The sequence below is a fragment of the Trematomus bernacchii genome, unplaced genomic scaffold, assembly GCF_902827165.1.
Source record: "Trematomus bernacchii unplaced genomic scaffold, fTreBer1.1, whole genome shotgun sequence".
In the NCBI taxonomy this organism is placed as follows: Eukaryota; Metazoa; Chordata; class Actinopteri; order Perciformes; family Nototheniidae; genus Trematomus; species Trematomus bernacchii.
In genome coordinates, this window is record NW_022988043.1 from 253,548 (window position 1) to 271,709 (window position 18,162).

The following is an 18,162-nucleotide window of genomic DNA, read 5'->3' on the forward strand; positions in this document are numbered from 1 at the left end:
GTCACCATCAGTGACAGCATCGCATGAAACTGAAACAAGTGACACTTTGAAAACAGCTATTACCAGAGCTTCATCATTACACAGTACCGAGAAACCAACATCAGGCTCAGCTAAAACTCAAGATGCTGTTACGACCATTCTAACAAGTAAAACATCAGCTAGACCAGAGACAAGTTCTACTTTCCCAACATTAGAGGAAGAGAGCTCAGTAGGGCAAACTACTAAAATGTCCAGCAAAGACACTACGGTTCCTACATCTTCTTCGTTGTTTAGCACTGAGAAATCAACTATTCTTTCCATTGGGGAACAAGCCAGTGCTACCACAGCTCAGACACAGAAGTCCTCAGTCTCTGCAATAACTGATAAGACGGAACAAAGTGCCATGGTCACTAAAGCAGCTGAAGATGGCTCAGGTGACCAAACATCTGAAATGTACACTGATATCTCTTCTGTCATAAATTTCACAAAACTGCCATCATTTACAGGAGAACCTTCCATTTCTCCATCCTCTGATGAGACACTCACAAGCTCAATGACAATGTCTCCAAGTTGGGCATCTGTTATATCCTCTGTTACGGAAATTGAAGATGATTCTATCAGCAGTATATCTACAATGGTGGAGTCCATTCCTTCATTCAGTGGACCAACCATAGGCCCTGGAACTGCATCATTGGCACTTCAACCTACCACTCAAGATGAAAAGTCTGGAGACAGCAGTGTAAATTTCACCGCAGAGTCCTTACTTCTGGCAACCACTCTGTCCTCAATGTTAAACACTGAAACTCCATCAGTGACTGTCACAAGTCAAACAGAAAGATTATCAGCTACACCAGAGACAAGTTCTACTCTCTCAAAAACAGATGAAGATGGCTCAGGTGACCAAACCCAAGACATTTTCACGCAGTCTTCCTCTGTCACGTCTAAATCCTCTCTGTTTAGCACTGAGGCACCAACTGCAACATCTCCGGTTACATCATCTGCTGTTTCAGACAGTAAGGATCAAGACATTAGCAGTGAAACTACAACGGTGGACTCAATTCCTACCTCAATTGGATCAACCCTTAAACCGGAAACATCATCATTGCTTATTCCCACAGGAACAGAGGGTTCTGGAGACATCACTGATGATGTTGCCCAAGAGTCAACCATCAGAGCAACTGCTTTCTCTTCATTGTCGAGTACAAAGTCACCATCAGTGACAGCATCGCATGAAACTGAAACAAGTGACACTTTGAAAACAGCTATTACCAGAGCTTCATCATTATACAGTACCGAGAAACCAACATCAGGCTCAGCTAAAACTCAAGATGCTGTTACGACAAGTCTAACAAGTAAAACATCAGCTAGACCAGAGACAAGTTCTACTTTCCCAACATTAGAGGAAGAGAGCTCAGTAGAGCAAACTACTAAAATGTCCAGCAAAGACACTACGGTTCCTACATCTTCTTCGTTGTTTAGCACTGAGAAATCAACTATTCTTTCCATTGGGGAACAAGCCAGTGCTACCACAGCTCAGACACAGAAGTCCTCAGTCTCTGCAATAACTGATAAGACGGAACTAAGTGCCATGGTCACTAAAGCAGCTGAAGATGGCTCAGGTGACCAAACATCTGAAATGTACACTGATATCTCTTCTGTCATAAATTTCACAAAACTGCCATCATTTACAGGAGAACCTTCCATTTCTCCATCCTCTGATGAGACACTCACAAGCTCAATGACAATGTCTCCAAGTTGGGCATCCGTTATATCCTCTGTTACGGAAATTGAAGATGATTCTATCAGCAGTATATCTACAATGGTGGAGTCCATTCCTTCATTCAGTGGACCAACCATAGGCCCTGGAACTGCATCATTGGCACTTCAACCTACCACTCAAGATGAAAAGTCTGGAGACAGCAGTGTAGATTTCACCACAGAGTCCTTACTTCTGGCAACCACTCTGTCCTCAATGTTAAACACTGAAACTCCATCAGTGACTGTCACAAGTCAAACAGAAAGATTATCAGCTACACCAGAGACAAGTTCTACTCTCTCAAAAACAGATGAACATGGCTCAGGTGACCAAACCCAAGACATTTTCACGCAGTCTTCCTCTGTCACGTCTAAATCCTCTCTGTTTAGCACTGAGGCACCAACTGCAACATCTCCGGTTACATCATCTGCTGTTTCAGACAGTAAGGATCAAGACATTAGCAGTGAAACTACAACGGTGGACTCAATTCCTACCTCAATTGGATCAACCCTTAAACCGGAAACATCATCATTGCTTATTCCCACAGGAACAGAGGGTTCTGGAGACATCACTGATGATGTTGCCCAAGAGTCAACCATCAGAGCAACTGCTTTCTCTTCATTGTCGAGTACAAAGTCACCATCAGTGACAGCATCGCATGAAACTGAAACAAGTGACACTTTGAAAACAGCTATTACCAGAGCTTCATCATTATACAGTACCGAGAAACCAACATCAGGCTCAGCTAAAACTCAAGATGCTGTTACGACAAGTCTAACAAGTAAAACATCAGCTAGACCAGAGACAAGTTCTACTCTCTCAAAATCAGATGAAGATGGCTCAGGTGACCAAACCCAAGACATTTTCACGCAGTCTTCCTCTGTCACGTCTAAATCCTCTCTGTTTAGCACTGAGGCACCAACTGCAACATCTCCGGTTACATCATCTGCTGTTTCAGACAGTAAGGATCAAGACATTAGCAGTGAAACTACAACGGTGGACTCAATTCCTACCTCAATTGGATCAACCCTTAAACCGGAAACATCATCATTGCTTATTCCCACAGGAACAGAGGGTTCTGGAGACATCACTGATGATGTTGCCCAAGAGTCAACCATCAGAGCAACTGCTTTCTCTTCATTGTCGAGTACAAAGTCACCATCAGTGACAGCATCGCATGAAACTGAAACAAGTGACACTTTGAAAACAGCTATTACCAGAGCTTCATCATTATACAGTACCGAGAAACCAACATCAGGCTCAGCTAACACTCAAGATGCTGTTACGACAAGTCTAACAAGTAAAACATCAGCTAGACCAGAGACAAGTTCTACTCTCTCAAAATCAGATGAAGATGGCTCAGGTGACCAAACCCAAGACATTTTCACGCAGTCTTCCTCTGTCACGTCTAAATCCTCTCTGTTTAGCACTGAGGCACCAACTGCAACATCTCCGGTTACATCATCTGCTGTTTCAGACAGTAAGGATCAAGACATTAGCAGTGAAACTACAACGGTGGACTCAATTCCTACCTCAATTGGATCAACCCTTAAACCGGAAACATCATCATTGCTTATTCCCACAGGAACAGAGGGTTCTGGAGACATCACTGATGATGTTGCCCAAGAGTCAACCATCAGAGCAACTGCTTTCTCTTCATTGTCGAGTACAAAGTCACCATCAGTGACAGCATCGCATGAAACTGAAACAAGTGACACTTTGAAAACAGCTATTACCAGAGCTTCATCATTATACAGTACCGAGAAACCAACATCAGGCTCAGCTAACACTCAAGATGCTGTTACGACAAGTCTAACAAGTAAAACATCAGCTAGACCAGAGACAAGTTCTACTCTCTCAAAAACAGATGAAGATGGCTCAGGTGACCAAACCCAATACATCTTCATGCAGTCTTCCTCTGTCATGTCTAAATCCTCTCTGTTTAGCACTGAGGCACCAACTGCAACATCTCCGGTTACATCATCTGCTGTTTCAGACAGTAAGGATCAAGACATTAGCAGTGAAACTATAAAGGCGGATTCAGTTCTTACCTCAATTGGATCAACCCTTAAACCGGAAACATCATCATTGCTTATTTCCACAGGAACAGAGGGTTCTGGAGATATCACTGATGATTTTGCCCACGAGTCAACCATCAGAGCAACTACTTTCTCTTCATTGTCGAGTACAAAGTCACCATCAGTGACAGCATCGCATGAAACTGAAACAAGTGACACTTGGAAAACAGCTATTACCAGAGCTTCATCATTATACAGTACTGAGAAACCAACATCGGGGTCAGCTAAAACTCCTAGTCCTACTCTCTCACCGTTGATGAGAGAAGAGTCTACAGATGTTTCCCACTTTTCTACCACAATTGAGGCTACTTCTGTATCAGACGCTGAGTTAGAAAGTGGTGATTTTGCTGAACTAGAGGGCTCAGGAGAAGACACATCTGAATCCACAGATAAAACTCCAACAACAACAGCCTTTGATCAACACACAATAATGACCTCTGAGCCATCAATTGCCTCCACTTTTATGGAAGGAGAAAGTTCAAGTGCAGGAGATTTTACAACAGTCCCAACAAGTCCTTTTACCTTAGGAACCTCTCAACCCATGGCGATACCTAGTGTCACTGTGTATACCTTAAAGGAAACCTCCACATTTATTGACATGGAGAGCTCTGGTAGCTCTACCGATGAGGATGATTTGGAATCTAGTACAGATGGATCTGGTGCAGGGATATCCGTGGAGACTACAATAAAACCCCAGAATGAATTTACTGAAGCCACAGATGAGACTGAATTAGATGACAAAGAGAGCACCCCTGACATGTTAAGTGTTGCATCCTCAACTCAATCCAATACACAGCTTACCAAGGAATTTATGACATCAACTCAATCACCACACCTGACAAGCAGTGAGCATTTTATTACTGAACAGGGCAGTGGGGTCTTCACAGATGACTCTACATTGGAGGATGAGAGTTCAGGTGATGATCTTTCTGATGGACCAACTACATTTGAACCAGTCACAAGTCATCCCCTGTCCACAACTGTTGCAGCTAGAAAAGGAATCATGTTATCATCTAGTGCTGTTGCTTTTCCTGAGGAGAGCTCAAGTGACCAAACAACTGCTTTATTGGATATTAATGATATAGAGATAAAGAGTACAGCTTCTTCCCTATTCAGCACAGAGAAACCTAAAACAACAACATCATTTCATGAAAGTGAACCATATGTTTCAACATCTGCTCAAACAGTATCATCTTCTCTCTACAGCACTGAGAAACCAAACATAACAGTATATGCTGTAACATCTGCCCAGTTGGTGAACACGTCTTTATCTGCAACAGCTACATCAACACCAAGTTCAGCCTTCACATTTGGAGAAGCCACAGGTGAAATTGAAACCCTTGTGTCTGTCACAGCAACCACTGATGAGCAGGTTTCCTCACAGTCGGGGGACATTGCTCCAGATACAGAAAGACCCATCACTTCTGAATCGACAGTGCCTTCTGTCTCAAGCATTGGCCAGGAGGAATTTACTCTAGCTGAGCACATAACGCAGTCATCCTATACAACTATCTCCCCCCATACAAAAGAAGCTTCAGTTAGTGATCACTCTGCAATTGACTTCACCACAGAAAGCTCAAGCACTGAACATAAGCAAACTGGAGGCACAATGATGTCCTCCCCTATTCCCTCCATTATATATCAAAGCATCACAGACCAACAGGTTGTCATCATTACTCCCAGTAGCAGCATAGCCAAAACTGACCTAACTGAACAAACACCTACCATGGTCCTGCATGTGTCTAAACCATCAGCCAGCACAACCATCATATTCACAGAGGATGCAAAAGATGAAGATGAGCTTTTCTCTACAGCTACAGACAGTATGAGGGAAGGAAGCCCCACTCCTGAACTTATTACCAAAGATGATAATATCATTGATGCAGACACTATCTCCATAGTTCCCTCTTCTTCCTTTTACCCAACTATTCAGACAGAGGAAGCTGGAGGTGTCACACCAATTACAATGTCTCAAATGTTGGAAGTAACAGAACAATCAGAAGGTTCAGGGACTGATGCCACCTTCTTTACTCCTACACCAGTAACTTTACATGCAACCTCAATCACTGAATTGGCATTAGCCTTATCGTCTTCAGAATATTCAACACCCACTCCAAAACCAACAATTGTGGAAGGTGTAACTAGTATGGAGACATCTAGTGAAGAGGTGGTTACATCTGCACCACAGGCCACTCCAGCTAACACTCTGTCCACACATTTAGTCTCTCAAGTAACCCATTTAACTACACCATATACTGTATTTCCTATTGAGACACAATCAAAACCAGTTCCAGAGCTGGTGGAGAATGACTTTTCAGGCGATGACACTGCTGATAATGTTACTGAGTCTATCACTGAGATTGCTGCTTCATCATTTGTGCCTTCTCAAACTTTAACTGAAACAACAGATTCAAGCTCAATCACACCGGTGTCAAGTGAGGAGTATATGTTCAGCACAGTGGAAAAAGAAAATAACATGACATCCTTACCCACAGCCGGTCCTGACACAAGTCATGGCCCAACAGATGAAACATTAAGTGTGACCATTTCCACGCAAACTGTTGTACCTTCAGTTGCTGCCACACAACTTACATCAGTGTCCACTGAACCTGGCACACTGAGAACAACGAGTAAAGCTTTTGATGAAGAATCTTCAGGTGATGACTCTAGTGAATGGACAGCATCTGAGAAAACAACAACATCTACAGTCTCTTTACTGTTCAGCACTGAAAAACCAACTGTTGCCCCTGAACAAAGACATACAAATGAGGTGATTCCAGGTGAACAAAATCAAAGTATGTTCACTGAGGGCATAAGAACAACAGATAAGGCAGAACACATCTCACCAACCTCACCTGGCACTGCCACAGGAGAGTTTGCAAAGTCACCAGCAAGTGCTCCCTCTTCTCTTTATAGTACAGGGAAACCATCTGTCACTGTTTTGAAAGATGTAACTGATGCAGACACTTCAATTTATCCAACTTCTGCTACAATAACAACTTCAACATTGAAGGTAGAACCAGTAACATTTTCCGTGACCTCAACTGAACCTGCCATGGAGCAGATTGCAATTGCAGTATCACATACTGCTTCCAGTCTTTATAGCACTGAGAAGCCAACTGTCACATCATCTCCTGATGTTACTGTGAAGGATAGCTCTGATGATTACACTGTCACAAAACCTGCAACACAAAAAGATGCTCTTCTGCACAGTACAATGGACCAATTGCTTTCCACAATGACATCACCTCCTCACTACAGCACAGATACATTTTTAATTCCAAGTAACATTGATGTTGTAGGCTCTGGAGATTACCTTTCAGAAACCACAACTGCATCATCTAAGACTTTGACAATCAAGACTGAAAATACTGTGGCCCCTCCACTCTCCCATTATTTCAGCACAGAGAAACCCACCACAATGACCTTAGAGTATAAAACTCAAATGAGTGAGATAACCACAGAGTTAGTGAAAGCATCATCATCAGAAACAGTTTCAACCCCTACCAATGGTGCATTATTAACCCCAGCACATGAAGAGAGCACAAGGGACCACATTACCTCTAAATCTACAAACGAATCAACTTCCACATTGACAGCATCTTCTCTTTCAAGCACTCCAAAGCCTGATGTAATGGTTCAGTTTGTTACTACTTATGTACCTGAACCAGATACGACACAATCTGAGGTGTCCTTCCAACAGGCCCGCTCTGAGATCATGTTCACTCATCATCCACACATTGAAATCTCCTCTGAGAAAACTGTGTCGGCCACAACCAGCCCAATGATGCCAAGTGAGGAGTCAAGTCAGCACTTTGAACCTAGTGATGTGATTTCCCAGACTACAATTACACCCTCATCACTGAAAGATAAAACAGCTGAAGCACAGAGCCAAGCACCTATGACCAACGAAGTTTCAACTGATGCTAGAGGTAGCACAGTTGAAGATAGTAAAACATCTGTTGACGACTCAATAACTTCCCATCTTACTGATCAAACTGTTTATTCTAAAGGGACAGAGCCTTCCTCTGCAGACTCAAGCTCAGTGGAAACATCTGCAGTGAGTTCAAGTGAACAAACTCTAGAAGCAACAGCTTCTTCACTTTCAATGCCAACAAAAGAGATGCCATCCTCAACTGTGTCCTCACTTTTTAGCACCGAGACTCCATTGGTTGCTTCCATTTCTGATGTCACTGATCGAGTGTCTTTTGAAAAGTCATCAACAACATTGCCCAAAACGGTGACAGGAAAGAGAGGAGAGACTGCAACTTCCCCATCCGCCTATCAAAAGTCAACTGCAGTGTCAAGTACATCATCGGAGAGTGAGGAAATCCCTGTTTCAACAGAAACAACTATGAGCATTTTAACAGAAGAAGAAGGTTCAGATTCTGTCACTCCAGCTGTTTCCTCTGTTTCCAATACTATTGATTTGGATATAACCACAAGCACTTTATCACCTGAGATGGCAAACACCCAAACAGATAAACTAGAATCCTCTACATCTGAACAAACCTCAGGTCTGAAGGAAACTGAGACCTTCATCACTGACGCTTATGCAACACAATACCCTGCTGTGACCAGCACTGAAGAGTCACCAAAGACATTAACTTCTGTTGAATCAGGGTCAACAGCTTCTGAAAGTGAAGAGACACAAGATGCAGGCCTAACAAGCACACATCAACCTACTGGTGTTACACATGCAGCAGAAATCTCTATGAGTTCAGAGACTAAAGTAGTAGTCACCACAATGCCAGCGGAACACATTTCCTTTGAATCTACTTCACATGTTCCCTCAAAATCATCACCATCACAGCCTGAAGTCATGGTCCAATTTCTCACAACGTTTTCCCCTGCACAACACCTAACCACTCCCCAGAGGTCATTTGAACAGGCCAGATCAGAGATTGCAATAACACACATCCCTCACACTGATCTTTCTTCTCAGGATACATCACTGACCACAACTCGCCCTATGTTCACAAGTCATGAAGCAAACCAGATTACAGAATCAACAACTGTGCCCGCTACCTCTTCTTCTGTGGCTGAAGCTGTTTCTGCTTCAGTGGAAGATGGGACAGTTGAATCCTTGAATCCTGGTGCAAAGCCAGAACCATCTCCAGATAGAGTTCACCAACCCACCTCTTTAGAAAATATATATGATGTCAATACAGATTATCTCATCCCAGATTATGAAGATCCAAACCTTACCATTGTTGAATCAATTCCACTATCCACTGACACTACATCACAAGACACAGCAGTGTTCCTTACTACACCAGCTGTTGCTCCTCAACCATCTGAGAGTCAACCTACTGACTCAGTAAGCAGTTCTGGAAGTAGCTCAGAAGAAAGGTCTTCGACGAAGTCTCCCGTAGAAGCAGCAGCAGCTATCACTTTCTTGCCTTCTGCTTCAGCTCCCGTCAGTACAGCATCCTCCTCTAGTTCTGAGAGTGGTTCAGAAAGCATTAGCAGCTCAGAAGAAAGCATGTTGATCAAGATAGATAATAATGAAGTTGCGAACGTCACCTCTGAAATGATATCTGCCACGACTAGGTCACCATTTACCCTTAGCACTAGGGCTGAAAGTGGGTCCGTCAGTTCTGAGAGTGCATCCTCCAGCTCTGAGAATGTGTCTGATGAAATTACTACTACAAAGAAACCAAAGATCATCAATACGGAGCAACAGTCCCTGTCCCTAGATGACATTCTGACTGTATTCAAGGTCAATGCTACCACAGCCTCAAAGATAGAGTCCACTAGTGTTGATAGTACCTCTGAGAAAGAAGATGAGAGCAAAATGGACGTCTCTACTTACACTGAAATACCCACAAGGACCCAAACAGAGTTCACAACGGCACCAGCTCAAGCCCAAAGCCATTCAGTTTTGGTTGCATCTCTAGCCACCACTCCGTCATCTTTTTCTGAGGAACAACATAATGACACAACAGTCATGAAAGGAGAACCACCACTAACAGGGGAGGAAACAACTGCAGTAGCTGACATAGGATTCGAGTTGGGGCACACTGTCGTTGGCGAGACTGTCGAAATACAAGGTACATGTCTTTAAACAGCTTATATTCCAATACAACAAAATGTGTATGCTCACAATAATTTCCTTTTCATGCAACTCTTATTTCACTTTTTCATGTACAGACTCGTGTACAGAAAATATTTGTCTCAATGGAGGATCTTGCTTCAAGAGTGGCAGCATCTATACGTGTAGCTGTACTCCTGGTTACAGTGGTTATCGCTGTGAAACAGGTAAGAAACTGTCAATTATTTCTCTCACAATTTCTCACGGCCTTAACTTTGAACCAGGAAGCATCTGCCAAATATTGTTTGAACTATATTTTGTTATTCATTATGTCTGTTTCTTATGTAGATATTGATGAGTGCCAGTCAAACCCATGCCGCAATGGAGGTACATGTTTTGATGCGCTGGCCTCCTTTACTTGTGCCTGCCTACCAAGCTACTCTGGGCTGTATTGTGAAGAGGGTAAGTTTGTGGTTGGTTGGAATGATTCTCTTCTTGTCTTATTTTATTTCAGATAAACCCATTTTTTCATGTCATTATTGTTCTAAATTGGTCCGACTGTTCAGTTAAAATCTCTTAATTTAGTTTACACCATTTTGAAATGACATGATAAAGAATTGTAACCTATGGATAAGTCTTGCATTTGGTAACTTGTTAGGCAATTGTTACTCACGATTGCTGCCCTGGGAAATAAAACAGAAAATATAGACTGTGAGTCACTAATGACACACTCACAATACATCTACAACCTCTATAGAGCATTGTCTTCTGTTTCTCCACTGTATTAGCTGAATCATAAACACTTTAATCATCTCATAACCGCAATCATAAAGTTGTGTCTGTGACACACAGACAGTTAAGGACATTTTGAGTGATCCTCTTTTCAGACATTCATTTCTCAGTGCCAGGTTAAATGTGGTGCACACTACACCTTAGGTATGCTAGACATTGAGTCACTCCTTAAAATGTATTCTGACATTTCTATGTCCCTATATAGTTTTCCAGTTATGGCCACCTTTCTTATCAAATGGGTTGAACCCAGGGCATCATCTGAATTCTGAATCCGATTAGTCTTGACCAGAATCTATACCCTACATTTTGTAGGGATCACTCATCAGTGAATCACACCCGTGCGCTGTACTCAGACACAGATGCTGTCTTAAAAGTTTTGCCAGGAGAACGGGAGAAAATGAAAAAAGAAACAACCCAAAAAAAGATTTTGCCTCAGTGCCTCGGAGGAGTGGAAGGAGTAAAATAATACTTTATATCTGAGGGAAATATACCATTGGTAGGGTCAAGAAGAGGACACTATCAAGGTGTGACAGAGAAAAGTTCAAATGTTTGGTAAAATAATAGGAACATCTAAAAACAATTTAACCTTATCCCAAATCTATTTCATATCGCATCACCTTTTGAGTTTCTGGGTCTGACATAAATTTGCAACTGCATAGCTAATGCCCCATTCATTTTTCTGTCTGTAATTCGGAATCTTGATTTATTGATTTGGTTTTGCAGTCTTGCTTACCTGTGAAGTACTCTGAAAAGAACCATATTCATCTACCTTTTGATGATAATTGGCACTGAATTACATTCCTTCTAGTTTTGCCTCCACCTCCTTATAGTGATGATGTTAAGGGCTGCAATAACTAATCCATAATGTTGTTCCCAGCCAGGTTAGAGTCAGAGATAACAGCAGGCCTGAAGGCTCAGTATACTCAGGTGTTAGAGGTAGTTTGGATGCAGTAGATGAGATAATGTCATTATGTGGTACATCGATTCATGGATGAAAGTAAAATAGGGTTCTTACATTTATTAAATGCATGTAATGTCTATCAATCTGTTGTAAATATGTACCTCATCCCATATTGCTTTCTCTACCATCAGATACAGAAACATGTGACTATGGCTGGCATAAGTTCCAGGGCCACTGCTACAAGTACTTCCCCCAAAGAAGAAACTGGGACACAGCAGAGAGAGAGTGTCGCATGCATGGGGCTCATCTCACCAGCATCCTCTCCCACGAGGAGCAACAATATGTCAACCGTAAGTTAGAAATCACATTTGTAGACTATCAACAAGGGCAAAACAAGATATTTATTAATCCCTCATCATTAAACACCAATTCAGCTTTACATTCAATGCAGGACAATTATTAATCAAAATGCTATCCCTATATCTGTCTTCCTATGTTTGAAACCAGTCCTGGACATTTTTCCAGAGGGAAACGCAATCTGCTGTAATTCACTCTTTCTTCTATGGCAGGTCTTGGACAGGACTACCAGTGGATTGGCCTGAATGATAAGATGTTTGACAGTGATTTCCGCTGGACTGACGGCAGAGCTGTGGTAAGATACTTTCTCACCTTTTTTTGTCTCAAGAAATGTGGCACAGAGACAGGTTAAACATGTGTAACAGCTGTCAATGATAGACACAGTCATCTTGGGAGAGTTATTATTATCTGGGTCTTTGGTGACTTTCTCATGACGTTCTCTCCTGCCTCACATTGTTACACCCTGATGGGTGGCTGCTTTGTTATAGCACATATCGTAAGGTTGTTTTAATAAGTGTGAGTCCAGTACAAGAAAAACAATAGTTTCAAAAATACTTGAAGATTAATCTAATTTAGAGGAGATGGCACAGATTGGAAATGCATGCTGCTCATATATGCAGTGTTTAAAAACAGCACAGAAGTGGAAGCATGTTTAGGATAGTAATCAGCTGCTGAAAATTCCCCTCACTAGATAGGAAAGTTTCTAATTACTATGTGCATCCGTGTCACACAGATAGATGTCCTCACTTTAAAGATAATCATCCAGGAACAGAGATAGGGGAAGCATAGAGGCAGCCTGGGGGTAAAAAGACAAGCAGAGGCTGCCTATGGGGACCCTTGCTCAGCTGAGAGATTGAGGGGGGTTGAGGGTGTGAGTGAGACTGTGTAGAGGGGAGTTTGGCAGGCGTGGACAGGTAGGGTCCCCCTTCAACCCTCACACATATCAGAAGGTCCAGCCAGCAGACAGCCACCCGGGGGAAGGGCTACCAGGCAGGCAGACACACAGATGGACAGCACCTGTGCTTGGCCGCAGAGAGACAAAAACATTGGATGCAGCCCAGGGGATCTGGGTGGGTGGTCACCTCCAGTTGATCTAACTATTAAACATGGATACCTAATAAATAACAGTAACATGTTTGATTTGCAAATATTAAAATATATTTCATTATTATCAACCAAAATTGTCAGGTTGGTGTATCTTTGGTTGTGCGTGTGGGTGATCAAAGTTTGTGTGATTGTTTTGAGTAGGATTCAGGCCTGCTGTGCAGTTGATGGGTCACCCATTTGTAACTTTTAGTGAGCTGAACAGGAAGTCAGTGTGTGTTTTTTAACCATAATGACAGAGTAGCAGAGCCTCAAGGCATGATCGGAGTGGGTGGGTGATGGGGGTCACAGCTTTGAAGAGGCTGTTTGAACCTTGAATGTGCTGAAAGACTTCAGGTAGCAGCAACTCCTGGTTGAATGCCCCACAGCACTACAGCTGTGTGTATACTGTATTACTTTGTAAATGTACATCTGTGTTTGTTGGGATTATTGCAGACTACACATGTAATGCTAGGTATGCAGGTGTGACGTAATAACATTGCATTTATGGTTTTTCATTCTAATGTAGCCCTTTTGGTCAGTACCTGTGGCATTAACTGTATACCGATCATTTCCCATATATGAAGTGACATGTAAGTGTGTTGTTGTTCATTATGAATCGTAGTAAAGGGCGATGGACACTGTCTTTTAGAAACCTGTCAAATCACTGTTATGGCTGCTCATTCCACAGTTTACAATTAGATTTGCTGAACATAGTTGGCAACACCATTTTAAGATTTTTGGTGTAAGTATAATAGACTATATTTACAATCAAAGTTCTTAATTCTCTGCTCTTATTTCAGCAATATGAAAACTGGAGACCCAACCAGCCTGACAGCTTCTTCTCTTCTGGTGAGGATTGTGTTGTGATGATATGGCACGAGGACGGCCAATGGAATGATGTTCCTTGCAACTACCATCTGACCTACACTTGCAAAAAGGGCACAGGTAAAAAGGACTTTTGTGTTAGCACATATCCTCTTTTACTTGACTGGATGCATGTGTTTATGAGAGGAGAATGGTCTTCTTTTACTGTAAAAATACTCACTTTAAATGTTATCATCACCTCTGATTCTCAGTGGCCTGTAACCAGCCCCCTCTGGTGGAGAATGCACGTACCTTTGGTAAAAAGCGTGAGAGGTATGAGATCAACTCGCTGGTGAGATACCAGTGTCGAAAAGGCTTTATTCAGAGGCACGTCCCAACAATCCGTTGTCGTGGAGATGGACGATGGGATAGCCCTAAAATAGCCTGCAATAACCGTAAGTACAAACAATTATATTCTTAGTGTCTCTTACTGTTTAGGATTTTGACAATTACAATACGTGTCTTTATAACTAATACATCCTTTTTTTTCTAACAGCATCAAGCTATCAGAGGAATGTTTTCCAAAAACATCAACACAAGAGTCTCTCCAGCGTAAACAACTTTAAAAGTTGGCCGGACGCAGCCTTTCGTTTTCACCATCAGCGCTACCGGGGAAGAAGAGACAGAACTGAACATAAGCAGAACAGAAAGTAATGCCATTTAACGTGGCACAGCTTCCCCTGGACAAGAACACATGGCTGATGCTTGTGTGAAAGAGGAAAAAGATTCCCCAAGAAAAAGCACATGAGAAAACTCATCAAAAGAAACCAGGCGGATAACCTGCAGCTTTTGTTGCGTTTTGGATGACAATGGAATCTTATGAAGTGCCTTTTGAAAAGATGTTGATACATAACTTTTCTTATCAAGGAGCACAGTTTTATAACAATGCCAATGTGGATGTAATACTTTCAGCTGGCTACTGGAAAAGCAAAAAAGTGTAGCCTACTCATTCTTTTTAAACTGTGGACGTTTTTTATTTTTCCAGCTTATCAAATAATACATTCATGACTGTTGTCTAATGACTTTGTACACCAACTGTTTTATTTAAAATCACCATAAGTGTTCCTTATTCATAGAAAAAAAAGCTGTTGTGAAAATATAGCGCTTATGTTATGTAAAGCAATCCATTATGTTGTCGTGCTGTTTTAAGCTGGACTTCATTTTAAAGAGCATGCATGCATATGCATATATACATATATTGAAGTCCTCACATTTTAACCATGTTTATTCTGTGTCAAGACATCCAAATTCCCACTACACAATTGGAGCCATGGAAATATTTAGAGTCCAGATTATTAACAGGCCCATGTCTGTGATGGAGACCTTCAACTTTCATTAGCTCCATTCGTCAATGGCTGTCATCAATGTGTTGTCAGGATAATGTTTATGAAAACTTTTCTTTACACAGACATTTTTTAAACTTATTAATATTCTTTTGTGTGATTTTAAGCAATTTAATATGAAAGATTGTTCTCTAAGTACTTACGGACAAAGCCTTTATCCACTGATCAAAGTTGATGTCCATCACTACTTTCAAATGAAAGATGGAGGTGTCTCAGCAGCCTGTATCTTCTGCTCATGTGTGTTCAGTGCAAAACTGAGTTGCCACAGCATGTTTACAATAACTTTATTGCAGTTTATAATTACACACCAAATAGTCCTGCTCTCATCTGTTGCTGTTGTGCTGTAGCCTGTGATGGTTTTTCTAGTTTATGCTTTTCTTCGGGACACGTAACCTTTCTGTTATTGTGATCGATTAAAATCAGCCTTTGAGAGAATGTATTTTGTGAAACACTCAAAAAGACTTGAACATAACGGCTGTTTAGGAACAGATGCATATAATTTATTTTCAAGCTGCTCTTGAACTCCTTACTTGTTCTACACTTACAGATACATGTGATGCTATTCCCTGTCCCAGCTGTACTCTTCATATATTTCTATTGTACGATCAAGAGGAGACCAGCCACAATCACAGGTTGTTTGAAGCGAATGGATCTTTAAGGCTAGCAGTGGACCAGAGACTATAGAGGGCCCCATTGGCTGCAATAATGTTCTGTAAAATTAACAACACACTTTTACATGTGTATGTTTGTGTATGTCTCCAGCATTTTTAAAGGGAAACATGTATTTGTTGTGTCTGCCTGTGAATGTCAGTGTGTGTGCCTTAATGTGCACATAACATCATTTTATATTTAAACTGTTTTTTTTTAATTTTATTTTACAATGTGAATGTCTGGGATGTTTGTGAATTCTTTTTAAAGAGCTCAAAGTGTTTTTTCTGCTTTAAATCACCAAAGAAATAAAAATAAATATATGGATATTCTATACTAATAACATTTCATTTGGACTTTTTAAGGAAATGTTTGGGAAATGTATTGGACAGCATTGTACAGTGTTTGAGAGTTGTGTTAAGCAGATATTCAATTAGCAATATGTTTGTTTTTCAGTTTTGTAGCGCTTTTATGGAGAAGCCACCTTTTAACAGTATCTATGTTCAGTATTCAAATAGGCAGTTAAAGAGGTTAAATTAATGCAGATGTCCTCATACACCAAGATACATTTTTTATTGAGTAAGTAGTGTGGTTGTTTCACCAGCAGGTAGCACTATAAGACTAGACCATAACCCTGACATTTTGTCTGCAGAATACCAAAGACAAGGGTAGACCTTTCATTGAATTCTGTAAAGCCACCACACAAAATATAAACATAATATATGGAATTAACACTGAATTCTGTGAATCACAATCAAGCTTTGCAGAGGATCATAACAATGTTCAAAGTAGTGTCGCTTCTTGCACCTACATCAACAAATCAGACACACTACAAGCCTCTTGGTAGACAGACAGTACAGTACATTCAGGGGGAGTGGAAAGGAAGTGGGGATGTGAATGATAGCTAACATATGGAGTTAGAATTGGATTAAGGACGCTTGTTCTGAAATGGCTGATGCTGCAGAACTGTGGACTTGCAATTACAATACAGTTTTCCTTTAGTAGATAACATGGCTGTTTGTGGCTCCTATGTAAAATACTTTTTATGCATTCATGGCCATGCATAAAGGAAACAGATCATTCAAATGGGTGTAAAAACAGAAGCTGCTTTAGTACATTACAATGCACCGCTGTTCCCACTGGCCTCTTTACACTGACTGGAAGTTGTCAGTGATATCCTAATAGGCCTAATATCAAAAAGCAGCATTACCAGAGTAATAACATCAAGTTGGTTTATGTAATCTTCATGTCAGTATGGATTGCTGTGGTTTTTTACTGTGACTGCCAACTCATGTCATTAAGAGCAGACTTGACTTATGATTAAAGGCGGCTACTGGGTGCCCCAGCAGGAGTCATACTCTTACCTCATAAAATGCAGATGTCTCATGGGTGATCAGTGGAAAAACCTGGCCCTCTCAGCCCATTTCTCTCTGGGATTTAACAGGCTTACTTGGTTTGTTTTGGAAAGGAAACCCACCCTGGCTCCTGATTTTTTTTCCGATTTGCCAGGCGTCTAGTTAGATGCAGAGTATCTATCATTCGCTCGCATTGGAGAAGCTTGCCTTTTGGGCTTTCTGAAATAAATCTTAAGTGGAAAGAACAAACATACTAGGTACGTTTTAGAAGGAGATCGGCATTATTCACTCCTTAATCTGCTATTTTCCAGTCACATGTTACTTACTCTGGATGCCTGTAAGTGACAAGCTTTTTGGATGTAGCATTTCCAGACTTCATGGGAGTCAGCCAACATTTATTGGTTGAAGCCACAAAAGCAAGCCAAATAAAATCACTCAGCAATGAAACAGAGGTGGTCCACAAGAGCCTCATTTCACAATTTCTCACCAATTGAACTGTCTGTTTCTAGAATAACCAAACTAAAGGAAAAAGAAAAGTTCACTATATGCTTAAACTGTACAGGCACAAAGTGTGACGAGTATAGTTTACTACTCAAATTTGAGGATTCAATATCATAATTACATTTCTCTATGCTGAAAAAAGTGTAAAACCTTTACTGCAAATTCTCTGTTTCTTCTGTTGCTATCTGCTATAGCTTCCACTGAACAACAAGCTTGCTTCAATGGACTTTTTACCACCACACATTTACATTTCACTGCTGTATAAACCTTAATCTGACCCCATTCCCATGCATTCCCACAAGCAGTCTTAAGCACTGTGTTACTATACCCTTTGTCTAACTTAATGGTGGGCGGGCATGCTGGCACTGAATAAAAAATGCCAAAGAATAAATAAATGTGAGAAAAGTTTAATCTTAAATCCTCTCAACGACATGGGTTCATGCCAGATACATGGCCCCTTATTTGGCA

General features: G+C 41.2%; 1 protein-coding gene across 1 annotated transcript in view; it reads left to right on the forward strand.

Moving 5' to 3' along the window:
* LOC117472541 (versican core protein-like) overlaps nt 1-16,155 on the forward strand; it is a 52,785-nt gene extending 36,630 nt beyond the window's left edge. The window contains exons 7-13 of the mRNA XM_034117803.1: nt 9,967-10,074; nt 10,196-10,309; nt 11,732-11,890; nt 12,110-12,192; nt 13,784-13,928; nt 14,060-14,242; nt 14,344-16,155. Coding sequence (XP_033973694.1) covers nt 9,967-10,074; nt 10,196-10,309; nt 11,732-11,890; nt 12,110-12,192; nt 13,784-13,928; nt 14,060-14,242; nt 14,344-14,501 — 950 coding nt within the window. The 3' untranslated portion in view covers nt 14,502-16,155. The remainder of the gene's footprint in view (nt 1-9,966; nt 10,075-10,195; nt 10,310-11,731; nt 11,891-12,109; nt 12,193-13,783; nt 13,929-14,059; nt 14,243-14,343) is intronic.
* The last annotated feature ends 2,007 nt before the right edge of the window (nt 16,156-18,162 follow it).